This window comes from Chamaea fasciata, unplaced genomic scaffold (assembly GCF_029207755.1).
Source record: "Chamaea fasciata isolate MVZ Bird 193981 ecotype frontalis unplaced genomic scaffold, bChaFas1.0.hap1 SCAF_3, whole genome shotgun sequence".
Lineage (NCBI taxonomy): Eukaryota > Metazoa > Chordata > Aves > Passeriformes > Sylviidae > Chamaea > Chamaea fasciata.
Window position 1 is genome coordinate 104,399,706 of NW_027094088.1, and position 18,998 is coordinate 104,418,703.

Sequence of the window (18,998 nt, forward strand, 5' to 3'; positions counted from 1 at the left end):
AGAATGGTTTGAGTTGGAAGTGACGTTAAAGACCATCTAGATCCCGTCCCCTTGCCATGGGCAGGGACATCTTCCACTAGATCAGGTTGCTCAAAGCCCCATTCAGCCTGGCCTTGAGCACTTCCAGGGATGGGGCAGCCACAGCTTCTCTGTACCAGAGCCTCACCACCCCCACAGTAACAAATCTCTTCCTAATATATAACCTAAAGCTGCCCTCTTGCAGTTCAAAGGCATTCCTAATCAAAAAGGAATGAGACTTAATCCATTAAAGAGAGTAGCTAACAAGCTCTCAGTGATGTTGAGGTATTAGAAAGATATATTACATGTCGGTAATATTGTCATGTTAAAATTTATGGCTGGACAAGTTTTGATGATCTCAGACCTCGGGGGAGGTTAATAAAGCTTGGAAGAAGGATGTCACACTGATAATGGACACAAAGAATGCAGAATTTATGGGCCACAGGGCCCACATTTGGCAGGATTCCCAAGACAGGAAAGGAACGAATAAAGTCAACTCAGCAACTGTGTGGAAATCAGCTCTGACTGGATAAATGGTAATTCCAACAGGGGCTAATTGCAATCACTGGACCCAAGAAACCCACCGACCCAAAAGAAAAGAAAGACTGAGCCCTAATTAACAAGAGAAGCAAGACAATCATTAACCAACAGAAGGTAGGATAATTAATAAGAAAACTATGTAGCACCCACTGGCCTTCGGGCAGGGGACTCTGCAAGTATCTCCCCGTCCAGGAGTGGGTAAGAGACTCAAAGATGCAACATACAAAAAGAGACTGTATAAAATAAGAAGAGGGGTTGATATAATATTTTGAAATTGGGATTGTGTAGTACAATTTTGGAAAACACATACATGTTTGACAGTGACAAGTGGAGTGTATGAAGTCATGGTTAAAACACATTCCTTTTTGGGTAGTGATGTGGAATGGGGCAATCAGTTAAACTTTCTCCTTGTTCTCCATTAGGATGTATTTTGAATCACTGGCACAAGTTTAGCGGAGAACTTACAAAGTGGAAGTTAAAGGAATACTGTACTCAATGGTGGCCAAAATATAAATTGGATGGTGATGAAAAGTGGCCAGAAATGAGAACTTCAAATTACAATAGCATGCTACAACTGTTGTTTTGCAGAAGATTGGATAAGTGGGATGAAGTCCTGTGTATGGATTTATTTTTCTCATCGAGAAGTGGTCATAAAACAAGAAAGAAGTGCAGGTTATTGGTGTCTGATTCAAATGTGTTAATGATAATGGAAGAAAAAAAGAAATTACCTTGTTGCTGTTCTGCTTGTAGTATACAGAAAAGGTGTCTGAAAGTGGATAGTGAGGAAGAGGGTGTACAATTGTTGGTTTCTCTGAGAGAGAATTGGGATCAGGAAAGTACTGATGGTCAGACTGAAGGAAGTGATGCATTTAGGCCAATTGCAGGTAGAATTTGAGCACTCTAAAACCTTGTATATGTACACGTTCATTTGTGAAACCAACCACTGATTTGATACTTTGGAAGGAGTCTGCCAGGTTGTACTTAGAAATCCAAAAAAAATTGAAATTCTGCATGGTACACCATATAATTTGAAATTCTGCATGGAATCTCACAGGAAAAACTGACCAAATGATGAGGTAGGAGAAAAAACTTCAACAAAGTATCTCTTGTCTTTAAATAATTATTTATTAAATAATCCCTGAGATTATTACACAGGTACTTGCTGTTTAGAACACCAGTCCCAAGCAAGTCACCAATATATTCTTTCAAATGTGGAGATTAAACCTACCTGAAGACCTGGAAAGATACTCCACTAGCTGAGAAGTTGCGGCGGTGCGTGTCTTCTCACGCCTGGCTAGCCCCGACACGCCCCCACAGGATCTCGGTGAGATCTTTGCTGCCGACTCGCCCTGCCGCTTCGCTATGGTGGAGGAATGAAAGGCGGGACTCTCGGAGGCAACTGGAACTTAGGCTTTATTGATGGGAGGGGACCCTCGTCCCAAAGCCTGAACCCCAGAGAAACCCAGAGCCTCGGGAGGCAGGGAGGTTTAACACAGGAGGCGGAGACTTGGGGTGGGTAAGCATACACCAATAAGGAAGGAGAGGCGGGAATTCATTAACATAATAGACAATGACAATGACCAGTAACTAAAAAGAGGGAGGGGAGAACCCTCCAACCAGCCAGTCACCTGGAAGCTCCTATCGAAGCTTCCAGACCTGGGGGACAGGCCCTGGGTGACTGGCAGGGAGGGGGAATCTCCCTGAGGGACGACAGACAGCTACACAAGGCGGGAAAGGGTAGCCGATCAGGGACTGTCTCGGGGAGGCAAGGAGAGGCAGAGGGAGGCTGCAACATGCGGGAGTTTAAAACTAGGACAGTATAGAACTGGGGAAAATTGAACCAAGGTACAGAAACTCAAGGGTACACCATACGACCGTAATACATTTAACATAAGAGAAAAACTTTTGCACCACCACAAGAAGTGGAAAGGACCTTGTCAGGTACTGCTAACCACACACAGAGCCATGGAATTGAAAGGACTGGACTCACTGACTCATTACACACAGACCAAAGGTATTCCTCCAACTTTGTGCTAATCTTAACAGAAAGACCCCCAAAGCTGAAACTGACTCGGGACTCATGAACTGTACATGGACAAAAATAGAATCTATACTGCAATTTTATTGTATTCAGGGAGAAATTTTACTATATTTTTGTGTTTTACTAAGTTTTAAAAATTTTTTATAGGCAATGTGCTTGATTTTTGGAACACCACTGAGCACCCAGGCCTGGGTGCACAACTCCGAAACAAACAATCAAGTCTCTTTTGAGCGTGTAATTATTGGCTTGTAGCACACTGGATAATAAATCCAATTTTTCTGAACAACAATATGTCCTATATTAAACAAATCATTTATATCATCTTGGAATTTTACGTGGTACTCACAAAGTGAGGCAGGTAATTGCTCAGAGGAATTGAATGTAAATATTATCATTTGTGATACAAAATGAAGTTATGAATACTCGTGCATTAATCAAAGCCTGCCCAGCTGACAGCTTGCAAGATACATCTGGCCTCCAGGACAATTTTCCACTATCTTATAAAATTTTACATCTCATCTGACAATTGGCCTTACTGTAGATAGGACTGATGTCATCCCCTCCCAATTGCCAAGAAGTTGTAAAGTCTTGCATTAGATTTACAACTTGTTTATTCTTACCAACTACAGAGGCCAAGGCATACTTCTGGCCCTATAAATGCCTGTATAATACCCGTGCCTAAGCAGAGGACATGAAAGTAAGCAAAGTAAAGTGCTGGATATAAAACTCCATGACTTAGAGAAATAAAAAAAAATTATGCATGCACAGCACTTTGAGGAAGCAAGTGTAGCATAGCCAGGACGTCCCACGCTAACTTTAATTGTACTACAGCAAATTAACATCAGTACAGGGACACATCACAAAATACCAAGCACAGCCAAATCCAGCATTCTTGGAGGGTTTATAGTCTCATTTTTAGCCCTGGCAGCTGAAGCTGTGTCCCATGTTTGCTTGTGCTGTTTAGTATTTTATTCCAGCTTAACATAACTGTGCATGCATACCTGAAGTCACACTCCCATGTGCAGTGAATGTAACTGAACGTGCTTGAATGTGGTATGTGCAGGGTGTGAAACAAGTGCAGATGTTGTTTAATATGCCCTTAGCAAACCAGTTACCCAATAGAATATTTTGTGTAGTTATATTGCAAGGGTCTACAAAATGTGTGGGATTTTTCAATTAAAAAAAAACACATTGTTTTTACTCCTAATTTAAATATGATTTCTAAAGTATTTGGATGATTATAAATGCCAAGTGTATAAAACAAATGGATTCCTTTAATGACTAATTTTGTTTTTAATTGTTAGCTTGTGTGTTTTATCTTAAAAGCCTGATTGACACAGGTAAAGTGTAAGTAAATCTGTTTAATGACAACAGGAATGACTGACTAATAACATAAGTAAATCTTGCAGGATAAAAATACTAAATTGGACGATGTCTTTCATTCTTCTACATTTTAAATATCATTAATATTTGAAATTACTGTTCAATCTTTTATCTAGATTAACAATGATGTCAAGGTTTTAAAATCAAATGCTTCTTTTTCCAAACATAACTTGGGGCAGCATTCTGTTTATTTCTTCCATTTATGCCTCCTTTATCTTTGAAGTTTTGTTTCCTTGGGTTTTTTAAACCTTTTATTTCATAACACGTCCTTCAGGTTGAATACAAAATAACTTCCAACATCAATGTGCATATCATATTGCATTTTATTAAAATAAGTTACAAGATCCCAACTTACTTTCCCATTTAATTGAAAGAAGACATAGGCACATTTTTCATTCTGCATTGCCATATCAAAGTTTTATATAATGTAATTTATATAATTTTTTTCTGCATTTACTTTGAAATAAGAGAATAAAATATGCAGTTACTACAGAAAAGCAGTATCTGCAGTGCACACTGAAGCACAGCAGGTAAAAGTAGCTTCATGGCTATAAAGTGATTGTACGTGAAGATCCTCAGGGTCACTGTATTTTCAAGACTCTTGTCTTCCTGACGTCTTCTTGCCATTTGTCAATAATAATAAACCAACTGCTGTTTTGTAAACTGTGCAATGAAATAAAGCTTCCTGAAAACAATAAAAAGGCTTGATTCTGAAAAATTATTTTAAAATCAAGCAAAATGATAGCTCAGACAATCTGCTGTCTGTCTTGATATGCCTGCAGCTTCTCAGACACTTCCTCTAGTGGTCAGTTGTTAAGGGCAATAAAGTAGATGGCTATAAGGTTTGTTTGATTTGCAGTCTTTCTCATTGCTGCATTTTCAAAAGCCAGTCTGTTTTCTAGATGAGGTCAGTACATGCTTGAAACAGAGATTCCCAAACATATTAGTGCTCTGTCAAGATCCAGCATCTTCCCAAATAATCTCAACAACCCTAATTTCTTAGAAAGAGTTGGATCAGGTGATAGTCAGGGAGGAGCAGAAGGTGATGGTTTCTGCTATATTTTCCAGGTTGTCTTGAAAGGATGCTAGGGATAGAAATGGCCCATCAAAGAATAACTTTGAAAGAAAGCCTCAGTTCTTTGTAATAAAGCCTATTCCTAACTTAAACCCACAACAATTTCCTGCTTAACTTGAGTTCTTGGGGCAGAAACATTGATCTCTGAAGGACGTGCTACTGCTGAGATGACATTACAGGTTTAAATATCTTGGTGTTCAGTTTTAACTAGTTAGATTCCATAGAATTATACATTATAATCCAGGAAAAGCAGAGTTCTTCCTCCCGCTTTTCCGTGGCAGCTAAACTGAACTCCAAGCACACTGCAAGAAGAGGGACGTGCAATTAGATCTCATAAAAATAACTTTGAAATTTACTCAAAAACTGGGAAAGTCGTGTGTCCTTGGCAGAAGAGTTTGACTTTCAGAAACTTCGGCAAACTGCAAAATTCTTTTATCTGTCTAAATGATGACATGTGTAAAACTCACTGCTTTGCTCTCCTTTTTTTTTTAATCTTTAATAGTCCACTCTTCCTTGATTTTGAGGCCCCAGGGATCAGGATGATAACCACAGACATAATGCTCCTTTAAATCAATTCCTATTTGAGTAAGAGCACCTTTGACAGAAAAGCGCATTCCGTCTGAAAAATTTACAGCAAAGAAAATCTGTGACAATCCTTGGTAAACTGTTGCAGTGATCAACCACTCTCACTTCTAAAAACTATGCCTTATGATGTACAAATTCAAGTTCCAGTTATCAGTTCCTGCCATGTCATCTGAGGGCATTTATTCCAGCATTCAAGCTTGCTGTGGTATGACAGAGTTTACCACTTTCTCTTTGTTTATTGGCTGGGGTTCTTTTTCTCTCCCACATGTTTGTGGAATGTCTAATCCCAGGGCTGACCACATTTCTCTTCATGGCTGCAGACACAGCACTGCAGCAAACGAAGCTGGCAAATTCCACCACCAGCCAGCACCTCGGATCTCCTACAGACACAAGGCTTGCCAACAGCCTCCAACCTCAGCACCCTGCCTTGCAGCTCTCTCATGCTCCTGCATCCCAGGATTCTAATACATTCACACATTTTCAGAGAAAAGAGGGTGCTTGAAAATCACTTGGGACAGTGCCTGCCTATGGAGGTGGGATGCAAAGGAGTACCACAGCTAATGGGACTGTTGTCACACTGCCTGTGAAGCTGTCTCTAAAGTTTTGGGATATAATAGGAGGGCTCAAACTGAGTGTTTGATGTAACAGTAAAAGCCAGCCAGAAGAATTATGAGTAGAGCAGTGCTTGATGTTCAACATGGCACATAGAATCTACGGGATGTGGGCATATGCATTTATTTTATCTGTATTGTGTTGCTCTTCAATGAAATGTGAAAACATAGTGATGTTTGCAACAACCTATTATTTTTTACATAATATTTCTAAAATCACCGTGAAAATACTATCTCTTTTGAGGGATATTTCTTCCCTGGTTTATATCAAAACAGCTACCTCTAAAATACCAGGAAACTGCTGAATGCAGGTGATCATGTAAGAAAAAGGATATATTTTGTGGACAGAGCCTCAAGGCGTGAGGTCACTGAGTCCTGGAGGGCAACTATGGCTTCACATTTACAGGACTCTTCAGTTGTTACAAGACTGCTCATTATGGCTCCTAAGAGAGAAAACAGCATTTAGCATATTTAGTACAGTTATTGAACATTTAAATCTCAAGAAAATGCTGGATCCTGTGGAAAGAGGCAAACCCATGCTGTGAGACTACAGCAAGCACTGCAACCCAAGGCACTTGGGAAGGAGGGGCAGCAGTGAACAGGGGCTGGTGTGTAGCCAGAGGCCTGAGTGTCATAGTCCAGTACAGGCAAGAGAGAACTCAACTCTGACCAAAAAGGAAGCAGAGCAGGGTGTACCTCACCTGCCTACCTGGATCCTCTACATTCTTTAAATTAGACCATTACTGAGAAAAAAAAAAGAAAAAAAAAAAAAAAAAAAAAAAAAAAGAAGAAAAAAAAAAAAAAAAAAAAAAGAGAAGAAAAAAAGGGCCTGGCTGCAGAGACCAACCAGCCTTCCCATCAACTTTAATTATGTTGCCCCACAAGTACTCTTGGTTTCTAACAATTGTAATATGCTTGCATAGGAAGTATCTTTCTTGATTCAAGAGGGTGGACACAAATTCATTTAAATGTCACATGAATATAGATGGAGGGAATGACATCATTCAAACAGGCCCAAGTGAATTTAAAATCTAGCAGAAAGTCACAGCAATCTAACTGGAGGAGCCAGTTAGTGTACCAGAGGAGTCACCAATCTCTTCAGGAAGAGAAAGCAAGCACTGCTGTACTCCACAGTGCTTCCATTGAATCTGTCCCTAGGCCTTGACCTCAGTCTTCCAAACCTACAGGGAACCAGCCTCAGCTGACATCAAGAATGCCTTTTTCTACATAATTCACAAAAAAACTCAGCAATGACGACAAGGGGTTCAGAGAGACAGCAATTTCACTGTAGTATAATAATGTCAAGCATTAGTAGATGGCTGTGAGTTTGTAGCTACATGAAGGGCAATTTAACCTCACCTACTCTATAAAGTAAATAAGGCTGCAGCACTTGCTGAAGGCTGAGAACAAACGTATCAACAGCTACTGCAGCACAGGTACTGTAGTGACATCACTATCCACATCTGAGACTGGAATAAAAAGCTTCCAAAGGCAAAGCCTTCTTAAAAGAAAGCCTACAAATACATTTTCAATAAGTTATCAAGAGGTATTACCTGTATATAGTACCCGTCTCTTAATAACTGGGTTTTTAACAACATTTGCTAAGGTAACAATAGCATATTAATACATTTTGTTTTCTCTAGATATATAAATGCATAGCTGATCAATGTCAAACAATGTGTGTGAGCATTGTAACAGTCAAAAAATGGAAATATTTCACACAAGTACATTTCCCTTTTTTCCTGGACTGTTTTGGCTTTTTTTTTTTGGGGGGGGGGGGGAGGGGGGGATTGGTTGGTTTTTTGTTTGGTTTTTTGTTTTGGGTTTTTTTTTGTTGTTGGTTTTGGGGGTTTTTTTGGGTTGGGTTGGGTTTTGTTTGGTTTTTTGTGGGTTTTTTGTGGTTTTTTTTTTTAATCAATGATGCCATTAATACTCCCATTTTGCAAGGAAACTGCAAAATCTATGAGGTTGCAGATCTGGCAGTGCAGAAGCTCACTTGTCTTAAAGCCAATGTTAAAACTGGTGTCTCCTTGATTCCACTGAGCCTGTATTTGTTCATCTCCCCTCTTTGGAACATTCCACCAGCTTTATGGTCAATGTACAAAGAAGAGCTCTTCAAGAGTCAGCTGGAGGAAGGCCAGTTCAAAACATCACACCAACATGGTTGGTTTCCAACCAACTACCAGTTAACTTTCTATGTCTGCATTTAAATTCTCCAGTGACAGATACAGATCCTCCTTGGATTTTGTCTGTTTTAACAAAATTATTTTTCCAACCAACTCTGGCAATTGTCCAAAGGTACTCTGAATTCTTCTACAGTCCTTCTGTGAAATTGAGAGTCTTACAGTATTTGATATTCAAAATTTGGGACATTCCTGTTGCCACTGGGATGCCCAGCAAGTCACACAAAACATGCTAAAGCTGCGTTTTCACACTGCCTTTGTGTTCAAGTCCAGACCAACAATAAACCATTTTTGCAGATGGTGTTTGTCTATATCCACCTATTTTATAACTGTGTTCTTCCACAGCATCTTCAGCCACTTGATGTGATGGCAGGTTATTCCTGCTCTGAACCAGGGTTGGGCTAGGCACCTCTTGAGGTCCCTTCCTACCCAACTTAACTTCAGATTCTACATTAAACTATGGAGAGAGGTTCTGCCAACATTTGATCCCAGTATTTCCCATCTGAAGAGAAAACAGTTGGTGAGTTCATGCTTACTCTACTCAGCTTGGAGGAGAGGCCAAGAATACAAGGTTTAGCACTGCAGCAGCTCTAACCTGAGTATTGTACTCTTCGGGACCCCCCAGCCATTCTCCAAATGCTGGTGTGAAATGGAGACTCACATCCCAGAGACAGGTGCCCCAGAACCCTGCCTTGCCAACACCCCCAATTATTCTCATTTCATAAGGAATGCAGGTTATGACAGATAGTATTTTTAAATACAGTGAGTCCTTAAATGTGTGATGATAGATAAGAGGCAACATTAAACTTAAACTCATTTTAAATACAATAACTGCTATAACTAATCAAGAAGGACCAAACTGGCTCAAAATATTTGTGGAAAAAAAGGCATAAAAGAATGAAAAGGGATTATACTTCTTGGGAGCTTGTGAGCTGATAGTCCATTTCTTAAACAGATTAAAAATGTTTAACACATTAAAAAGAGGTGCTTCAATAAATAAACATATTCAGAAAAAAAACCCAACATCAAGTTATTACTTGAGCATGTTTTGTCATCTGAATTTAAGATAAAGCCTTCATAGCAGTCACAGGTCTATGATGCACACACACACACCTCATGCTGCCAGTCATGAGTTCCTGGTGCACACACATCAGTTCACAAAGAACGTGCTTTGGAGAAGCAGTTATCCAAAACCAAGATAACATTTTTTAATGCTTCCCAATGGCAATGCTTTTCCATGCTGGGAGCCTATCCTCTATGAATCTTAGCAGGAACTACTGGGATATGTAACTGGAGTCGCCTTGGAGCAGCAATTATCTTACTGGGGATTAATACATTAATTAATGCAAGGGATACCTCAGACCTTGCTCCCTCTGACTCAGCTGTGTAACCCCACCATATGTGAAATACCACTTCTGCTCTAAAGGCACACTAGGAAATGTTTCCAGTACACAATAATTTACAGTAAGGAGACTGGGAAGGAAGGAAACACTTCTGAAATTGTTACATTTTTACTGTAAAACTCACTGAGAACCTAAAGAAAGGAACAGCAAGATGAAATTCAGCCTGGAGGGGAGGACATCACCTCAAACTGTCTTGCATGGTGGTACACGCATTCCACAGTACTGCAAAGTGTGTGACTAACCCCAGCTCTTCTCTCTTCAACAATTTCTCAGTTCTGTGTTTGATGAAAATTACATAAATTAGGGAAGGCGTAATTTATAAGTTGACCAAGACTGCATGGTGAGTAGTTACTAACACTGTTACATATCAAGTTCTTGTATCTCTGAATTTTGCTCAAAGTGGGTAAGGCAGAGTGACACAGAACTCTCTGAGTGCACTTGCCAGTTCCTCAAACAGATACAAATATATTGATATGCTAACAAGAGCTATTGCAATACATGCACTTAGCTGGGGAGGGCATGGGTGGAAAGGGATCAGCAATCCGCTCTTACTTGAGCACGTCTTCCTGTCTGGGTTGAGGGTGTAGCCTTGGTGGCAGTCACAGGTGTAGAACAGGTCATCCCTCACGCAGACCTGCTCGCAGTCGTGCCCACCAGGTGCACACACGTCGGCAGCTGAGGGAGGCATTTCAGAGGAGAACAATATTAATCCATATCCAAACTTCAGCCTCTAGTGAAGTTTTAGTCAGTGAAGTCACTTAGAAGTGAAGGTCATAGTGATTCCCATTTGCAAATGTATCTTCACTTGGATTCAAACCAAGGTGTTCTTACTGCATGTCAGCATGCTGTTAACCAGAGCAGGGTGCACAGAGTGTGTTTTTATCTTGCTATCAACGTCACAAAATTGGTACAAAATTTTGGAATACTGGCGATACTTTTTTGCAGCTGTAACAGATGGCAAAAGGAATGGAACTAGAAGTGATGAAGTTACAAAACAATTATCCAACAGAATTTCAGAGAACAAATATCTTGATTTCAAAAGACTATTTGGCATTACTTCAGTTCTAATTGAGCTGGAGAAGAGACTGTTTATGGAGTAAAAAGACCATAAAAAGAAAAGTATATGTGGCTTCTAAAAAAGATGTGACACCCACTGCCAGTTACAAAGTGGGCGCTTTATGTGTGAGGCTGCTGTTTTCTGCCAAATTTAACACGTCAATTCTGAAAGGGCAAGCTGAGAAGGAGTTCCTATATTTGGATATCTTTGCAGTAAGAAGACCCAGTAAGGCACAAGAAAAAATAAAGGATGGAGAAAGAAGAGAGGAAGAGAGAAAAGAGAGTGAGAAAGAGAGAAAGAAAGGAGAAGGGAGAGGAAGCAAAGGAAAAGAAGAAAAAAGAAAGAGGAAAAGGAAAAGCAAAAGGGAAAAAAAAGATGCTCTCCCAGACCTAGACTATTTTTGCATCATTTTTGCACATCTTTGTGATATAATTGCCACAAATACCTGAATGATTTGGAAATCATTAGCAGGATACTGCAAAATGAGATTCAAAAGGGAAAAAAAAGCAAGCATGTGAAGAAATTTAAATTTAAATAATTTAAAGTCTGAGTATGCAGGAGAATCGGTGCTATGAAATGAGGTTTGGGATTGGACTGCCCAAGGGGAGGCCTAATTGAATTTACATTCCCTCACATGTTTATTGCTTCTCTATAATGCCAGCTAAGAGCTAATCCTAGGCACCATATTTACAAAATCAGATCCTAACCTAGGCAGGAAGAAATACAGAGGCCCTCTGGCTTCACCTCTTTGAGATGTGAGAGCTGTGACTTAACTTGAAAGATTTGCCTAGGAACTTCCTGGAACTGGAAGCCTAAGTTCAACAGTTTGTCACACAAAATATAGTAAGAAAAGGAATTATAGGGGGAGTGGGGAAAAAAAAAATATTTTCCCTAAATAAATCACCAACGAGACATCCAAAGAAATTCAGAGTGAAGATCAAACCCTAATAAAGTGAAGATAATATAGAATAGTTATTAGTTTGTAGATAATATATACTTATGTGTACATCCCTCAGTAGCAGCTACATCTGTGCTCTTGTTCTCCACAAGAGACCAGCACTGAGAAGGAACATTTCCCTCCATCATCTCGAGCTCTAAGGCTGGAATATTTTTTAAGGTCCAAACAGATCCACCAGAAAGAGCAATCTCACTCATGATGATAGAGACTGCAGTCTTTCTTCCAGCACAGTCCGTGGTCTCCCTCATCTCATTCCCTTGTGCTGCTTTACTGAAGAATTTTCTGACAGAAGTGGTCCACATCACATATTGGATATGGCAAATCGTGTGTGAAAATACTGTGAAATCCTCAAGAAAATGCCAAATGCATTTTAATCTTAACCAAACACAAGCTTCACACAACTGCAGAAGGGCCAAGGATCTCAAATTACTACTGAACATACGGAAAAACAAAGTTGCCCTGAGTTTTCAGGAGTTGTACAGAAACTCTGGGATAATGTATCAGAAAAATAACATAAATTAGCCGTATTTTTAAAAGCTGCTTGCTTTTAGTGGAACACAATTTTTCCTTAATCAGATCTTACCTGAGCAAGTCTTCTTGTCTGGATTCAGAGTGTATCCTTCATAGCAGCCACAGCTGTAGGATACATCATTACTCAGACAGACTTGGGCACAGTCATGCCTTCCAGGTGCACACATGTCCATGGCTGTGGTGAGCCATGGTTTAGGAAAGAAACCTATTAATCCCTCCTAGATGCTTCACTGTTTTAAGTGCTCAACATTTGTAATTACAATTTAATTATCATTTAACCAGTGTCCTACTACATTATTATATTATGTATATTATAATTATTATTACATTATGTCAGCAGAAAATTGAATTCATTTATTAGTTATTTAATGGAGAAGGCAGATACTGCAGGACATGACTACACCACATCTCATGCCGTTCTGTCTTTCATCAGCAATTCCAACAGTCTCATACATCCATCCCCAGTCAGGATGAAGCTAAAAACCCACATGGGATGAGCCATAACCTGCCCCGTGTCAGACTAAGCAGCTAAACAATGTTTGTGGAATTCTGTGACAACCATAAAAAGGTAGATAAGTGCCAAACTGCATTTTTTAATCCACAAATTTAAACAAAAATGCAATGTTATTGTTATTGTAACCAAGGAAAAGACTACATCTGAATTCTCGTTTTAGGGTAACTCACAGCAAACAAGTCCATATCTCCATGAGTTTCATATATTCAAGTAGCCTTTAATTGTTACCTGAGCAAGTTTTCTTGTCTGGATTCAAGGTGTAGCCTTCATAGCAGCCACAGACATAGGATCCATTGTTGCTCACACAGATCTGGTCACACTCGTGCCTCCCAGGTGCACACATGTCCACAGCTTGTTAGGCATGTTAGAGAAACAACTCATTGTTAATAACAAGCAGTTTGGGATGGAATGCACATTCCCATTTTTAATATATTTTGATTAGGAATTAGCTCAGAAATGGCAGTAGTAATTGAAGGAATTAGGAGAAGTGATAGGAGAAAGTATCTATGATGTCTACATCTGAAGACTTTTTTTTGGCATCTGGCCCAAATGAATAGATCTGTAGGCACAAAAAAAAAGGACGGTGATAAAATCAAAATACATCTCACCATTACTTGCAGCTGAGTCTTATTTATTATTAATTTCTAGAATTTTATTTTTTAAAAAGAGACAGATGATTGTTGTTTCAACAGAAGCACACAAGTATCATCTCAAATCCAAGTATAGTGTTATTTTTTTTTTTTTCCTAGTTGAACTCATTATCCAAAGGAGTAATACCTGAGCAGGTCCTCTTGTCTGGATTCAGGGTGTATCCTTCATAGCAGTCACAGAGGTAGGATGCCCCGTTACTCACACAGACCTGCTGGCAGCCGTGGGTCCCCAGCGCACACACGTTCACAGCTACACAGGGCATTGACAGAGAGGTATTTCAGTCATCCCAGAGGAGAGGAACAGGCATTAATCATTCATGCTTACAGAACTACATCATGCACTGTTTGCTGGATTAGTGGCAGTAAATGTCAGTGATGTGTTGCTGTCACAAGTTACAGGCCTCCTTTGCACCACTCCATAGCCAGGAGAGAGAGGTCTCAAACAGCATGGAAATAACTCATTACCTGAAGTGGCAGGACAAAAGATGAATTGAAAAGGGCTCAGCAAGGAGAGATTTTAAGTATTCAGTAACGCTACACTGGAAAGGAGAACTCAGCAATGAAAAGGATGTTCTGGCTCTTTGTATCCAGTCCCTTTCTATGACAGACGACCAGTTGAAGGGATGGATGGATGGATGGATGGATGGATGGATGGATGGATGGATGGATGGAGGCAGGCAGGCAGGCAGGCAGGCAGGCAGGAAGGAAGGAAGGAAGGAAGGAAGGAAGGAAGGAAGGAAGGAAAAGAAATTGGAGAGAGAAATGGGAAGACAGGTCTGTTTTTACCTGAAAATTTTACTTTGATTAGTAGTTACTAATTAGTACTATTGTGGGTATGGACTACTGGTAAAATCAGTCTCCAAAGCAGTACCGGTGAGATAAAAAATCAGAAGCAAAAATGCTTGAACTTTCTCATGTATTTCTGAAAACAAGGCAATTTTGTGGCATCAAAATGGCAACATTTCCCATTTTCTAAAACAAGGAAGATTTAGAAGTCCACTAAAAAGGCTGATAGAGTTGTCTTCACATTTTGAAATAGAGACAGTACCTTTTCATTGTGCTACACACTTGGGAATAAGATAATTAATCTCCATGTCTTATGAACAAAATCTCTGGGTGATATTTTCAAGGATAAGTGAGAAGCTCAGACTCAAATGGTCAGATTTTTGTGGTAGGAAAGTCAAACGTCCACTGACTTGGACAGCTATTCAAGGCTAAGACTTTTCCATCTCTGGGATTGCCTCATGCTGAATAATGCTCTCAATGCATCAAGAACTTGATCTTAGCCAACTATTTTTTCCCCTGAATATTCGTTTTCCTGTTTTCAGCTCACCCTACAAACAAATTAATTGCCTTGGTCAAAGTGAAAGAAAATCCTATTTGCCACTGGTGAGTCCAGATTTCTGACCACAAAGCACTCTGGAGCTGGAAAGGAATGCAGTTTACCACACTGTCTTACAAGACCCTCTTAGATTCATTTGGTTTATAGGAGTCTTTAAAAAGACTGTTTCCTTCACCCTGGTTTTTTTCATGAATCCCACAGATTCTGGCAAACTGCACGCAGGCGACTTAGGGTTTCACTGGAAGTGTACATGTTTGAGCTCCCTGATTTACCCTCCAGCCTTGCAGGGGCTTAATTTCTGTGCTTCAGCACAGTAAACAGTAAGTTTATTCTTAAGAACTGGAGATTTTCTTTGCTGCTAGAAAGGACTTGCTTTGGCGAGAACACAGGTGGACATGAGTGCTATGGTCACAGCACACGTACCTGTCCAGCCAGGTGGGCACCTGGGGGGAGGATCTGGTCACATCAGCAGCACAACATGGTGTCAAGCCAAACCTCAAGGCATTTCCTATGCTAATTATTGGGCAAAGTGTCCTGTCTGCAGATGATCTAACACATTTATTTCATACCTAGAGAAAGAGGTATATTCACTCTAAACATATTCAAAAATATGTGATGGCAAATTTTAGTAAGGCTCTGAAGTAAAAGTAACACATTGCCAATCAAGCTCCCAAGGAAGTGGCTGTTATTTTATTTATTTATTTTAATTCTCTTACAATGTTATTTATACCTGATTTTACCTATTATTTGCTGGAGATTTATTTTAAAGTAAATTTCTTAGAAATTCACTAAAAAAAATCTACTTTGCACAAGTTTTTAAATTTTCAGAAAGTTGTCATTTAATTTTTGTGAGTAGGGCTGTGTTGCAGCTATCTGTAGGCAGTTCTAAATACTCCAGATGACCTTTTTTCCCTTTAAATTACAGTAACAGCCGAATCTGACCAAGCATTGTTAGTGGAGTTCTAGCCTAAACCAAATACATATGGAATTTTTATAAGATCAGCCCTGAAAAAGCAAAGCCAATTCATCCCATCCCACAGTTCCTTGTCTAAACCAACTTGCAGAGAAATAGAAGGAGATGTGAGCCTGGCACACTGGAAAAGCCCAGCAGTGCCTAAAGAGTGAAAGCCTGTCCTGAGGTAACCTGCTGCTGCATTTGGGCACTTTCTCCTGCACCAGATTGCTCAGCCAGTACAGTGGTTTACCTGCCATGCTGATTTTCCTACTCTTAACCTATAAGGAATCCCTCCAACTCCACACTCCCACCCTCCTTGCTTCCCAGCGAGATGGGAAAAGAAACGAGCAGCCTGCACAGCTCTGCTATGTACCTTCAGTAATGCAGTAAATATATGCAATCAAACCTTGTCCAGATTGTTGTGACTTCTCTTTCTCTTGATCTGACCAAAAACTGCACAAGGAGGTCCACTCAAGTCAGGTCTGTTACCTACACTAAGGTCACTATTCAAAATGAAAGGCCATTACTTGGCCTCCACTGAAAAAGAGGGTTGGCTTGTTTGCCCAATGGATGGTAAAGAATATATTTAGATGTGATACATAACACTTCTGAAAAACTTCTTTCTTAAGGAGTGGAACCACAGTAGAAGCCAAAAGGAGCCAAGTTACACCACTCTCTTGGACTGATCCCCTTACCACAGAAAGTCTCCCTGAATCTGGATGTCAGCTTTTCGATCACACCATACGTCTCCACATAGAAGACGTGTTCATCCAGGGGCTCACTGGCCATTATCCTCAGGGACTGCATGTCTGCCCGGTCCACCCCGACCGCATAGATCTCAATTCCAGCTCTCCGGGCGCTTGCCACCACATCTTCAACCTGGTCTTGTGGCCGTCCATCTGTCACAACAATGACCACCTTGGGGATGTTGAGGGTTGCTGGCCGGGTGCCCATTTCCTCAGTGAAGACTTCATCCATGGCAGTTTGGATGGCAAGGCCAGTCATGGTGCCAGCAGACAAGGGCTCAATGCGAGACACAGCCTCCTTCATAGAGGCTTTGTCAAAGTAGGTCCGGAGGGGAAACTCCACCTTGACGGTGCTCGCGTAGTTCATGACCGCCACACGCGTTGTTCTTTCACCGACATCCAGGGTGTCGATCATTTCTGACAAGAAAATTTTCACTTTCTGAAACTCTTCAGGTCGGACGCTACGGGAGCTGTCTATGATGAAGACGAGGTCTAGAGGCCGGTTCTTACAGGCAGTGTCTGCCAAGAAGGAAGGAAAATGCTTCAGTCATCTCCTACATAGGAACAGGAGCTCTCACCCAAGGGCAGTGAGTGCTGTCATGGCAAACTGCTCTTGCCAGATAAAGTTGGTTGATTCTTTACGAAGAGGCTTCAAATTATATATTAGAGAGTCTTAAATATTAATTTTGACAAGTAATAAATAACTGAATTTTTCAGATAGGTGCACATTTGAGCCCTCAAAATTTCTAACGTTTCTTGAAACAAAGGGTTGTGGTTTTCATGTAACAGCCAACAAAGAGATGGAGCAATTATATATAAATGAACTTTCTGCTCATTTTCATAAGGCCTGAATTACAGTTTTTATAAGATAAAGAAATAAAATAACAAAACATTTGAGTAGATTACACAGGGAACAGATCCTGCTAGTTTTTAGGATAGTAACAATATAAACTGCTGATTAGGAATTATTTCTTGTTTGTAAATCAAATCCAAAATACACAACAAGAAGCAATAAAGGCCAACAAGGAAAAGAAAAAACGATGTTGTAAAAAGGCTTTTTTTGGAAATTGTTACTGTTTTAAGGCTTGTGGAGCTGAGAGAAAAGTGAAAGTACTTTGAAGTAATTTTACATGTAAAAATGAACATTTACACAAACATTTCCAAAATTCCTCACTGCCATAGAAATCTAGACAGAAGCAGAAAAACCATAGCTCAGATCAGAGACAAGCATGACTTGTAGGAGGACAAAAACTAATCAAGGCAGTGACAGCAGACGACCAAAATGCCCCCCTCCCTGTCCTGATACCACATCCTGACACTGATGGTACCATGTACTTAGTTTATACCATCAAAGTTGGATTTGCAGCTGAAAAATGGACAATCCTAAACAAGAGTATTTCTATAAAAGAGACATTCTGGCTCACCAACACATTAAATAGCAAAATATGAGGTGTCCAGTTTGAATTCACATCTTGAGGGCAGTTTTGGAAACCTGACACACTTCTCCTGGGACTATCAAGTTCACTTTTATTATTCCATTCCAGCTTAAATTTTAAAAAATCTTCACAAGTATCTTAAAAGTAGAGGTGAAAATAGCACTTTTTTTTTTTTCAAGGCATTAGAAACCTTTTTTCTCTGTTTCAAGTGAAAACAGAGGGAAAACATGAAATTGCACAAATTCCCTCAGGAAAGCACAGAAGCATAGTTGATTTTGCATTTGGATGGAGTAACAGACCAGACGAATCTAGGATCCCGTCCAGGTATCTTCTGTATAATTCTATATTCATCCTGTAACTCACTTTTGCCCTTGGGAAGCTGAGAAAACATCAAGAAACGTTAGTGCATGCATGGGTAGCTTAAGACATTAAAAAAAAAAAAAAAAAGAAAAGAAAAAAGAAAGAAAAAAGGCGCAGTGCAATGTTTGTAGGTAGAAGAATTCTCTTTTTTAGATTGAGAAGGAAAAAAAAAAAGCTTTTCAGCAACCTGGTCCTCCCACGAGTCTGAAATAAAGATGCTTCGAGCAATGAGCACAGACAGGTAGGGACGATCTGCGCGGGGTTTAGAGGCGCGGAGCGGCAGCGAGCGGAGTGCGGAGCGGGGCCCGGGTGCGGTACCTGCGGAGGGGCCGCCCGGGCGCGGCTGTGGGCGCGGGCGGAGCGCGGGGCCCCGCGGGGCCGCGGGCAGCGGCAGCAGCGCCAGCGCCAGGCAGCAGCTCAGGATGCCGAGCGCCCGCCTCATGGTGCCGCCGCCGGCCGCTCGCCCGCCGCGCCGCCTTTAAAGCTGCCGGGACGGGGAAGGGGGACGGGACACCGAGGGGCCATCGGCCGCACCCGCCGCCTCCTCCCGAGGGCGGGCCGGTAGCCCTCGCTCTCCCGCCCCCACGGGCGCTCAGCCGCGGGGAGAGGG

At 40.8% G+C, this 18,998-nt stretch overlaps 1 protein-coding gene across 1 annotated transcript; it reads right to left on the reverse strand.

Moving 5' to 3' along the window:
* Window positions 1–4,323: 4,323 nt before the first annotated feature.
* MATN3 (matrilin 3) lies at window positions 4,324–18,830 on the reverse strand. Its single transcript, XM_066180326.1, has 7 exons — window positions 18,707–18,830; window positions 16,542–17,111; window positions 13,677–13,799; window positions 13,128–13,250; window positions 10,392–10,514; window positions 6,589–6,696; window positions 4,324–4,784 (listed from the first exon to the last, which is right to left on the reverse strand). The coding sequence occupies exons 1-7, from the start codon at window positions 18,828–18,830 to the stop codon at window positions 4,729–4,731; spliced, it is 1,227 nt and encodes a 408-aa protein (XP_066036423.1). The 3' UTR covers window positions 4,324–4,728.
* Window positions 18,831–18,998: the final 168 nt, after the last annotated feature.